This window comes from Formica exsecta, unplaced genomic scaffold, assembly GCF_003651465.1.
Source record: "Formica exsecta isolate Colony F162 unplaced genomic scaffold, ASM365146v1 scaffold662, whole genome shotgun sequence".
Taxonomy (NCBI): Eukaryota; Metazoa; Arthropoda; class Insecta; order Hymenoptera; family Formicidae; genus Formica; species Formica exsecta.
This window is the reverse complement of record NW_021853425.1, coordinates 627,951-638,805: the sequence shown is the minus strand read 5'-3', so window position 1 is coordinate 638,805 and position 10,855 is coordinate 627,951. Positions and strand designations below refer to the sequence as shown.

The 10,855-nt window shown below is 30.3% G+C and overlaps 4 protein-coding genes and 1 long non-coding RNA gene across 6 annotated transcripts in view; 4 read left to right on the top strand and 1 right to left on the bottom strand.

The window, feature by feature from the left end:
- On the top strand, positions 1-448 carry LOC115242975. Its single transcript, XR_003885140.1, has 2 exons — positions 1-85; positions 376-448. It is a non-coding gene; the product is annotated as an uncharacterized LOC115242975 (long non-coding RNA).
- The window catches only part of LOC115242963 (ubiquitin conjugation factor E4 B-like), a 38,081-nt gene that overhangs the window by 7,492 nt on the left and 19,734 nt on the right, over positions 1-10,855 (top strand).
- Positions 552-3,110, bottom strand: LOC115242966 (serine/threonine-protein kinase RIO1-like). The gene is made up of 5 exons (XM_029819601.1): positions 2,799-3,110; positions 1,615-2,597; positions 1,334-1,533; positions 935-1,225; positions 552-867 (listed from the first exon to the last, which is right to left on the bottom strand). Exons 1-5 carry the CDS (start codon positions 2,861-2,863, stop codon positions 763-765), a joined length of 1,644 nt encoding a protein of 547 aa, XP_029675461.1. The 5' UTR covers positions 2,864-3,110; the 3' UTR covers positions 552-762.
- LOC115242965 (dystrotelin-like) lies at positions 3,392-7,674 on the top strand. The gene is made up of 11 exons (XM_029819600.1): positions 3,392-3,497; positions 3,939-4,107; positions 4,186-4,393; positions 4,571-4,814; positions 4,893-5,004; positions 5,071-5,237; positions 5,302-5,411; positions 5,486-5,708; positions 5,766-6,099; positions 6,176-6,469; positions 6,642-7,674. The coding sequence occupies exons 2-11, from the start codon at positions 4,008-4,010 to the stop codon at positions 6,761-6,763; spliced, it is 1,914 nt and encodes a 637-aa protein (XP_029675460.1). The 5' UTR covers positions 3,392-3,497; positions 3,939-4,007; the 3' UTR covers positions 6,764-7,674.
- On the top strand, positions 8,635-10,743 carry LOC115242970 (very-long-chain (3R)-3-hydroxyacyl-CoA dehydratase 2). Of its 2 annotated transcripts, none has more exons than XM_029819607.1 (6): positions 8,635-9,217; positions 9,334-9,415; positions 9,655-9,769; positions 9,989-10,224; positions 10,327-10,508; positions 10,592-10,743. In XM_029819607.1, exons 2-6 carry the CDS (start codon positions 9,336-9,338, stop codon positions 10,672-10,674), a joined length of 696 nt encoding a protein of 231 aa, XP_029675467.1. In that variant the 5' UTR covers positions 8,635-9,217; positions 9,334-9,335; the 3' UTR covers positions 10,675-10,743. The 2 variants fall into 2 exon arrangements, with proteins under 2 accessions (XP_029675467.1, XP_029675466.1); XM_029819606.1 differs by having other exon boundaries at positions 8,636-9,217; positions 9,296-9,415.

The window sequence follows — 10,855 nt, the reverse complement described above, 5'->3', positions numbered from 1 at the left end:
AAAGCAGTTATCATTAGACATTTACTCAACAGTGCCACGGATCCTTTCAATCGGCAGCCGCTTAGCGAAGATATGCTCGTGCCAAGTAAGTAATACATGTATTGTTCATATTTTTCTCTTTTTTGATAGTCAACTTTCGCGTTTAGTCTAAATATTGGTAACATTTCATAACAATGCATTTTCATATACATAAATATATTAGAAAAATATTTGATGCGTCATAGATAATATAGTTTTTGACTGTCCTTTAAAGTCTATCGTATTGAAGTTTTTTAATGTCTTATGCCGATTTAAAAATATGTATATAAACTATTGTAAGTTTTTTTATCCATGTAGAAATATATCCCAAATTAATATTTATTTTTGAAATTGCAGTGCCCGATTTGAAAGAAATAATATCAATATGGAAACAACAAAAGAAACAGTGCTAAAGTGACAAGAATTATGGCGCCATCTTCTGCCTATAAAGGGGATTATTTTACAAAATGACAAAAAGAAAGTTCCTATAAAATTGTGTTAATGAAAAGATGCCTAAGATGTATGCAATGACATGTATGCTGACATATTTTTATTATATGCAAGTCCAATCTCGCTTGAACATCTTTAGTGAATTGGAATACAATTTCTTTGTATTTTTTTTTTTTAATATGTTTGCATTACTTGTAAAAATAACACTTGGCTCATTAAATAGTCATAAATTATTATCAATGTGAAAACACATTGTATAATCTTCTCATATCCTTTTTTTTTACATGAATTTATTTATTTTCCCCCTCTTGATACTTTTAGTTTACGTTTCTTCACATGCTTTTTTACTTTAATTTTCCTTTTCTCTGCTTGCTGTTCTTTGACTGTCTTTTTACGTGCCTAAAATAAAAGATAATTTATATATAGTTAAACACTAATACAGAAAAAGTAATAACATGTATCTTACTTTTTTGCTGTCGGGACTTTCATTTCGGGGCCTAGCCGAATTTATGAATTTGCTCTTATTATCCTCGCTTTTTGTTTCGCTATCATTTTCACTCTCAGAATTATCACTATCTTCAGAAAAAGAACAAGTATCGCTTTCTTTTTCTGTATTTTTAACTTTCTTATGTTTGTCAGCTAGAATCTCAGGTGCTTCTGCAGGCTTAGATAAGTCTGCTTTCAAGCCAATTAATGTTTTGTAAATCAAATTTTTTCCAGATTTTGCAAGATTTATATCACGTTCCACATTGACTACCTACAAAAGAATCCACAAAATAAAAATTTGTATCTTTTCAACAGAAATTTCGTCTTTTTATTCAAATGAAAGTTACACATTGCATGCATTTATAGTAATCAATGATACCTGAGTTAATCTTTGAGGAATATAAGCTTGCTTAAAAACTGCCTCTTCTATTTGCTGCTGTGGATCATTTTCATTATTTGCCTCTTGCATTCGAATATCTAGGTATTCGTCCATATTTTTTTCATTTATGGTTGGATCTGTTATGAAATCAAATAATGCTTGAAGTGACATAACTCCTACATTGTGCTTTTTGAAAAATGCTGAAAAGAATAATTTAAATATATCAGAGATAGACGCTTTTAATTCTAAGTGAAAATATCATAAATATTTTTGTGCCATACCTGTGATATTGCTACAGTCATTTCTTAGAAATTCAGTTGCATTACAATGATCACGATCTACAGCTTGTGAAACATCAATAACTACGACTGATCCATTGTGATACAATATATTATACTCGCTTAAATCAGCATGAACAAGCCTACACTTATTATACATTTTCCACATAATTTCGATACATTCTCTATATAACATCCTCGATTTTGAATCTGTAAGTACAGCGTCCTTTAGTTTAGGTGCCGCCCAGCCATCTGAACCCAGAAACTCCATCAACAACATGTGACCACCATATAAAAGTGGTTGTGGTGCTCTGACACCACCTTGTTCCAAACGCTTTAAATTAGAGAATTCCTTTTCTGCCCAGATTTTCACCATTTTGCGTGGATTGTGCAAAGAATATACATGATCGAAACGATATTCTCCTCTAATATATTTTTCTCGATTTTTAAATGTTAGGATGGATGTTCTATATATCTTTATAGCAATCTCGTCTTGGTTTTTCGACTTGGCATAATATACATTGGCTTCTTTCCCAGTCGAAATACAACCATTTATTTCTGCTAACACTCCTCTCTCAAACAGTTTGTGCAATTTCTTCTTGATACGTGAATCCAATACATTCTCGGTCGTCGCGTGATCGCTCTTATCTTTCATCCTTATGCGATCTTTAGCAACACGTTTGTCGTTCTCAATCAGTACATTGGCTACATGGTCTGGCAATGACGGACCCGCATATTTCTCTAAATTAATCTTATTTGCATAACGAGTCAACAACTTGTGTTTTGGTTGATAATTTGTTACTTTGGTAGGTGGTTCTTGAGTATTGAATCTTTGTGAACTCGTTTTTATAACAGCATTCTTATCTTCATATAAATCATAATCATTGTTACAATAATATTCATCAGTAATATGCAAATTGGCCACTTTTTTTTCGAGATATACATGAGAATACATATCAAACGATGTTTCTTTGACTTTGTTCTGCCTATAAAAAATAAAATATAAATATATAGTGGCTTTTTAAAAAAAGTGCACAAGATATTTGTAATTTTGTAAATAACTTAAAAATAGCTTCAATCTCTATAATAGGTTTTTTAATAGGTTAATTTTTTAAATTCAAATGATTATTTTACTCATGATGCTCTTGTTGGGAACTAAATATATTGGCCTAAAATATAATACTTACGTGCAAGGTACTTCGTTCTCTTCCTCGGCGTCGCTAAATTGACCTTCTTCGAATTTTTCTGACATGATTGAATATTCTCTTTGAACGATAATTTATTTTTATATGTTCGTTAATTTCACAATGTTTTGCTCCACTGGAAAGATTAAGAATTCCGTACCCGTATAGTATTGAGAGAACTGGTTAAAGAATATTAAACCGAAAAATAACTACTCGGTTGACGGTATATTACATATCTTCTTATAAAAAGAATAAAATGTTTTGCTCTATCACGTGCTTACGCAAAATTCGTATTGCGCAAAGTTATGTATGTCATATAAATATATATATATCGGATCTTTATGTATGCTCCGAAAAGAAAAATTCCAAAGGGTGGGTTCCGTTTGACACCAAAGATTCGAACCATTTGATTGACCAATCGGAGAAAAGAAACCTTTTCATCCTGATTGGTCAATCAAACAATTCTATACTCTCATGGCACCAAATGGAACATACCCAAAATTAATTCGTTTATTACAGTAACGTAATATCATTGGTTTATTCTCCAAGATTTATATTAGGTTCGATTTTTAATCGATTTCTAGTAAATTCGTCTGTTCCTTAACATTTTTGTTTATCTATATGTTTCGTTATCTATGATAAACGTAAATTTGTTGTTTACATCAATATTTAAACTATCCAATTATGTTGAGCTGATAGAGAGTAAGCTTCTTTTCAAAATTTTTGTATTAATATTGTTCTCTAATACATTTATTATAATCTATAACTTTATGTATATATTTAATACATCTATTATTTCTGTTATACAATTAATATCACAGCTGATTATATTTTTTAATTAATTAGAAAAATACATAAATGATTTTTTTTCTCTGTGTTTATATAACTAATGTGCAAATGGACAATTAAATATGTTTTTAAAAAATAGCAATAAATAAGATTATTTTACATAATGCTGTATGTATGTTGTATAAATAGATGTATATAAGTCAGATTATTCAGAAACATATCGCATTGTATAAAGTATCTTAATTTTAGTATAAGTTTATTTCTTTTAATAACATATATGTATACATAGAATTAAGAGAAGATAATTGTTTTATATAAATGTAAAAAACATTTTCTAATTTACCATTGGCATAGATTCAAAGTTATATGGTCGAAAAATAACTTTTTCGGTAAATATTAAGCTCAGAGTGATAATATTCAACCATGGATAATATTATGCAATCTATTCAAGGATGTAATGTCATTCGTTATACATCTTATAGAACTGCTGCAAAGATGCAAATATTACATAAAGAATTGAATAGTAAGCTTTTTTATTATCTAATTTTCTGTAAAATAAAAAAAATAGAACTATTTTTCCAAACTATTTTATTTCATCTAGTGCAACATGTACAATTGGAATTAATAGCAGGAGTATTTGAACGTCATAGACTTTCCATCACTGAAAATAGTGTTAATTTAGACTCGAGTGAGATTGAAGATGTTCTGTCTGATATTTATTTTGCGGCGCAGAAAGAAAGTAATTTTAATTTTGATGTTGATTTTATAACAAAGCTTGCTACAAGTTACATTCTGAATACTTTTGACAAGTAAGTTCTGGCTTTCTTTTTTCTTTTTTTACATTCTATACATAATATTAACGTATTAATAATTTTGTTATGCTTTGAAGTATCTTTATAAGTATATGTATGTAATATCAACAAGAAATAATTTTATAGTGAAAAAGGAGGTTCTGATAAAATATAAAAACATGTTTAACATTTTAGACAAAGTACTGGAAATATTTTAGTATTTTCAGTAAAAGTTGCATTGGTATTATTGAGTAATGGTAAATTACAAGAAAAATATGGATATTTGTATCAGCAGCTAGCCGATCACAATGCATGTTTATCTAGAGCTGGTTTACATACCTTATTAACAAATATCTGCAAAATAACAGAAATGCTTGGAGAAACTATAACATATGGGTATGAACAGATTCAGACACATATAGATGCCTGTTTTGTAAAGGTATAATACAATTTATTTTGTTCATTTGTTTTTTTATTAAAAATGAGCTATTAAGTCATCTTTTAAAACACATTTTAGTCTCAAGGAGGTCTTGGAGTTACTGAAGCAGAATTTGCTGCATGGATCATGCAGGAACCTCCTTTGCTTGTTTGGATAACAACATTCAATCGAATAAAATCTGCAGAACATAGTAAGCAACAGAATTAAATTATTATATACTTAAATATAATAACACAAATTATATTTTTCTTTGCAGTTGTACATAATATCAGATGTTCTTCGTGTAAAGTAACACCGGTACAGGGACCAAGATATACATGCTTGAAATGCACAGGATACCATCAATGCCAAGAATGTTTTCTCTTAGGCAAGACGTCAAACAAGCACAAGCTGAAGCATCCAATCCGTGAATTTTGCATGAAGGTATATTGTTTAAATTTCTTTCATCGTGTGAATTAAATTGCTTAAAAAAATAATTCTTTTGCAGACTTCACATCGCGAAGTTACAAAATTGATCATTGAATTGATAAGAAATAAATTGAGACTGTGTCCCACTAGAACAATCACAATAGAGGATCCAGTTACAGATGCTACTAGGTTCGTATAAAGTGCACCTTTACAATTTTCTATATGTTTTTACAATATTTTTTAGCAACTTTTTTTATATATAGTAATGAAACAAGACGTACGGATTATGGTTCAGTAAGAAGTACTATTAAACGAAAGATTCTCAGTGATCCGCAAAAGGAATTACAAAGTATCATAATGCATTTGGAAGAGGAAAATCGACAATTGCAAATTGAATTGCTCGATATACAAGGCACCAAAGCAGAGAGATTACAACGTCATAGAGTGACCATCGAATCTCAATTGCAACGACTAAAAACGCTTAAGGTATATTAGTCGAAGATTGTTTAGACATTATTCAGTAACTCCGTTTAATTTTTACAGAAATACTTATTTACTGATATGACTCAAGTACCACAGATTATCACTCGTATGCAAAGCACCCCGATGTTACCGCCTTTATCATCCAGACTTACAGCACTGCCTCTAGAATTCGAATTAAGTCCAATTATCAGGCAAGACACTGCAGATCAACAAAAAACACTTCACAGAAAAGACAAATTAACATCAGATAGTTTCAATACCTCATCACCTATACAGCATACAGGAGGGGAAGATAACACCAATGCTCTTTCTTGCGCCCAAGAGACTTTTACGAGTTCTGGATTCGGTAATATACCAGAAAACAGTCGTATGGAATTAAGTACTTGGATTGGAGGTGAATCAAAGTTTATCGACGCGATTAAAAACAATTATGATAGATTAATGCAAATACATGTTGAATTAAATTTTAGGAACAAGGAGAGAATTGAGTACAGCTGACAGTGGTTTCTCTCAGTGGTTGGTTGCTGGCAATTCGAATTGCAAGAATAACTATGTGGCCAATGCAGCAATTAATAATACAAATAATGACTCGTCGCTGGTAGCTTCTCAATCCCCTACAGGCATTCATAGAGACAATACTCCATCTTCCTTGCAACGGCCTGACAAACATTCACAACATAGTAGTTTGCAAAATATTCAAGGAGATCTTAATGATATATTAGACAGACTGCAAAATATGGTTGCTAATGACTGTTTACTCGATGGTAAGTTTTCAGTAATTATCAAAAACAGAAATATGAAAGGGGGAGATATCGGATTTTTAAATATAACAATAATAAAATAAAATAATATTTATAATAAAATTATCTCGACATTTATGTCACATGTTAATGCAAATATGTATAAATAGATAATTTATATATGCAATTTTTGTAGAATCGTACGACGGCAATGACAATTGTAAATTGAAACGTGCCACAACAGAAATGGAAGATCTATTAACTGGCCTTATTGAAGGTATGGAGTCTCGTAAAAGTAAACTTACTACTATTGTTTGAAGGCATTAATACTTCAAATAAAAAATCTAAGTATAGTACATTTAAACATTTTTATATTGCAATGACTTTTTCTTTTAAGCATAATTTCGATAAAAATCTGAAATACTTTTTTTTAAACTCTTATTATTGGCATAATTATGAAACTTTATAAATGTGCCATTTGATGACATTATGCATTATCCAAAGAAAGAATGTATAAGTTCTTGTAAGCAATAATGTGTGCACAAATATTGCATTCGAGATATCACACTATAATTATAGTTATATTTAACATAGTAATTACAAATGTAATTATACATATATAATTATGTAATTTTATATAATTATTTGATAGACTAAAAAATTTTTTGACGTTCTATATGTATATGTATTAGATTGAACGGAAAGTTCGTTCCGTTTTTTGCTAACAGATGAAGACCGAAAAAACGGCACGAACTTTCCGTTCAACCGAATATTTATATATTTGTGCAATCATAAAAGAAGTAATCTATTTTGATATTCCTGTTAATAAAGAATTGTCTTATGATTGTCTATAAAAAATATGGATAAGTTATATATATACATATGCATGTAACTCTCTTTAAGAGTTATAATTTACTCGTAATTAAGAAATTATAATAAACCTCATTATATATAATGCAAAAAGAAAAATCATATATAACTCTGTTCATTTAAGCTTCCTTAGTGCATTGAATTAAGTTGTTATGGCTCTTCATAAATACATATACATTTGCACAAGACATTATACTTTATGTCAAAGTATATTTTATTTTTCATAAATTGGAAATATTGCATACATACATTCAATTGAAATGTGAAAGCGATAGATTATTTTGTTTCCAATTATAAAACAAATGCCTTATATTCTAAGTTTAAGTCAATTTTACGACCCGACTAGATGGTTGGTTATAAAAATATTTAATGATTAAATAGGATGATTAAAGTATTAATGTTTTATATTGATAAATAACATTGATTAGTTTTTCCTACTTTATATTATCACGCAGCAACTATGTTACATAACTCAATAACAAAACTGAGATACAAAAAGTGTTTGTATCTCAATGTTGTGTTGAACTAGTCTAACAGAAATTTGCCGAATTTTGTATAGCTAAATACTATATATTTGAAATATGTAATTTTACATTTCGGAAAGCCAGCAAACTGTTTTCAGGATAATCAAATCCGTAACGCGGAACGAGAGTGAAACCAATCGCGAGCATTCTGCAGTTTTTGTTACGCTCGCGATTGGTTCCCTTCTCGTTCCGCGTTACGCTAATCCGCGTTTCCGCGCTTCATGTAATGGCACCCTTATACGCACCTAACGTTGCAGCTAGATACATTCTGTGGTAACGCGTGACGTAAGCTGTGACGTCACTTACGCATGCGCACGGAGATTCCCACATGGGAAAAAATCCCACGGCAGCGCATCACTGCACACGCCTAACAACAAAACTGTTATACGGTAACGAGTACGCAATCTCGAGGCTGGTTCTCTTATGAAGGATTCACACTGTTTCCAGTGTTTAACGCACGACATCCAATAGAAGAGTTTGTTTTCTAGAGATTAAGTGCCGATCTACAATAGGCAATTTAAGCCCTAAACCTTATGACTTAACCTCTAAACTATGACGTATTTTCGGCCTTAAACATTTCTCGCGCTGCCTTAAGCCCTAATCTCTAAGCCCTAAAGCGATATCTACAATAGGTGTAGCAAGCCTTAAGCCGTAAGAAATTGATCAATCACAGTTGAATGTGAGAAGAATAATCAAATATGATTGGTTAATTTCTTACGGCTTAAGGCTTAAATTCTCATTGTAGACACCGCTTAAGCGAGTTGGCCAACTCCCATCTTTTAAAGCTTAGAGCTTGAGGCTAGGATCGATGTAATTTTTCTCTTAAAACAAAGGCTAAATCTTAAATCACCTATTGTAGACCGGCACTAAAATGTCATTAATTAGGGAGAGAATATTTTCTATTGGATCAAACTGTGTGTCATACGTACATACACGGACGCAGTATGAATCTTCCATTATACGGCGCAGTGACAAGTGACAGTGACAGATGGAGATAAATCTGGACAAGTCATTTCATGAATCTGTAAAATCTTCTATATGCGCGAAAAATATCCGGATTAATTTGATAAAAATTTAATTCACTGATTATTTTTTTTTGGAATGTGTGGAAAGTAGATATTCTATTTACACATACTTTTCTTCACTCTATATGTATGTGTCTATTACGTAATAAAAAAAGATTCAAAAAAGTATCGGCATATGCTTAACCTTGCGAGTTAAGAAAATGAATATGTATGAAGTGACAAACAAAAAAATTCGCTGTCGAAAGATGTAATTTGATTCGTGAAAGAGTACACTTTATCGCGTCTTCATTCGTGATTGATAATCAAATACGTAGCCTGATCTTTGTAGCGTGTATACGTGCATACATGAATAGGTATTTTACAATGATTGAGCATACATATTAAAGAGTGATTATACATTTTCAATAAAATATCATTGCAATACATTCAAGAACGAAGCGACGAAACGTTTGAAAATATTTCTACGTAGATATGGCTGGAACGAAATCCAAAAAACCCAGTGCTCTCTCGAAACTTTATCTGGCATCGTATAATCTCGGACAGACTTTGGGGTATGTTAATTTTTTCTGTAATATCAGATGAATAACGAAACGAGTAACTCCGAATTTATCTCTGTCTAAAATATTTGCTTTTTAGAATATTATATAAAAGAAATTTGTTTATTAGTCGGCTATTTTTATAAAGAGCTTTCTTCTATACTTATTATTCTATATATGTATATTCTGTTCTCTATACATATTATTCTAACATATGCTCACTTTCACAAATAATCTTTTCTCTTTTATTTTAGATGGAGCTACATATTGTATCTAATTATACAATATTACATCAATCCTTTTCATAACACCTTGTGGGATAAAACACAGTTACCTGTAATTATTTTTCAGAATGCAGCTGCGTTAGAGGTATTTATATCTTAGTAAGAATAGATAAGCAGAAATAAACGTGTTATTTTTAAAGTTAATAGTTTTTAGATATCTAATGAGAACATTATTAGTAGCAATATTTGAGAAAGTGTTATATAAAAGTTATATAATATAAAATTACATATTATATATACATACATACACTAATTATATATATTGTTTATGAATGATTCATTATAAAAGCTTACTTTTTTTCAGATAATACACGCAGCAATTGGCCTGGTACCTTCCAATGTTATAACCACAACAATCCAAGTTTGGAGCCGTATGATGGTTGTGGTCGGAGTTATCTTAGCTACTCCTGATACATATGCTGCTGCATCTCCAGGACTTCCGCTAGCTCTCATTGCATGGTCTATCACAGAAATCATTAGATACTTCTATTACTTTACGAATCTTATTGGTATTACGCCACATATATTGGTCTGGCTCAGGTAATCAATTTTGCTATAATTAAAAGATATCAAGTTTGATATCTTTTAATTATGATAGTTGTTGCTTGATTTGTGTAAACATTAATTAAAATATGTCTTTAGGTATACCTCATTTATTATACTGTATCCGATTGGGGTAACTGGTGAATTATTATGTTTCTATGCTGCTATACAATATTCTAACGCTAATCCTGACTCATGGAGTTACATTTTACCAAACAAATGGAATTTCACATTTAGCTATCTATATGTCCTGATAGGAGTTATGTTAGCTTACATACCACGTAAGTATGCGATAGGATATATAGGTAAAATAATATAGAAAACAATGGTATAAACTATAAATTATATTTGCATTTTGTTGCAGTTTTCCCTCATCTTTATCTGCATATGTTTACACAAAGACGAAAAATGCTCAATCCTAATGTATCTGCTAAGAAGGCTCATTAGCTATGAAATTTATATATAAAAAAATAAAATAAAATATAAAAATTTGCTATATGTATATGTATATAAATAGGGTGTGAAAAACGGGAAAATTTATTTTGTACTAAGCATATTATTAATTTAAAATATGTATACTATTAAATATATGAAATATTTATACTGTGTATTTATTTATTCTGTTCAA

Coding starts and splice junctions, on each gene's coding strand:
- LOC115242966 (XM_029819601.1), bottom strand. CDS start 2,863: ATGTCAGAAAAATTCGAAGAAGGTCAATTTAGCGACGCCGAGGAAGAG. Junction 2,598..2,798: donor GAGAACGAAGTACCTTGCAC/GTAAGTATTATA, acceptor TATTTTTTATAG/GCAGAACAAAGTCAAAGAAA. Junction 868..934: donor AAAGTCCCGACAGCAAAAAA/GTAAGATACATG, acceptor CTTTTATTTTAG/GCACGTAAAAAGACAGTCAA.
- LOC115242965 (XM_029819600.1), top strand. CDS start 4,008: ATGGATAATATTATGCAATCTATTCAAGGATGTAATGTCATTCGTTAT. Junction 4,108..4,185: donor ATTACATAAAGAATTGAATA/GTAAGCTTTTTT, acceptor TATTTCATCTAG/TGCAACATGTACAATTGGAA. Junction 5,238..5,301: donor TCCGTGAATTTTGCATGAAG/GTATATTGTTTA, acceptor ATTCTTTTGCAG/ACTTCACATCGCGAAGTTAC.
- LOC115242970 (XM_029819607.1), top strand. CDS start 9,336: ATGGCTGGAACGAAATCCAAAAAACCCAGTGCTCTCTCGAAACTTTAT. Junction 9,770..9,988: donor AGAATGCAGCTGCGTTAGAG/GTATTTATATCT, acceptor ACTTTTTTTCAG/ATAATACACGCAGCAATTGG. Junction 10,225..10,326: donor CATATATTGGTCTGGCTCAG/GTAATCAATTTT, acceptor ATATGTCTTTAG/GTATACCTCATTTATTATAC.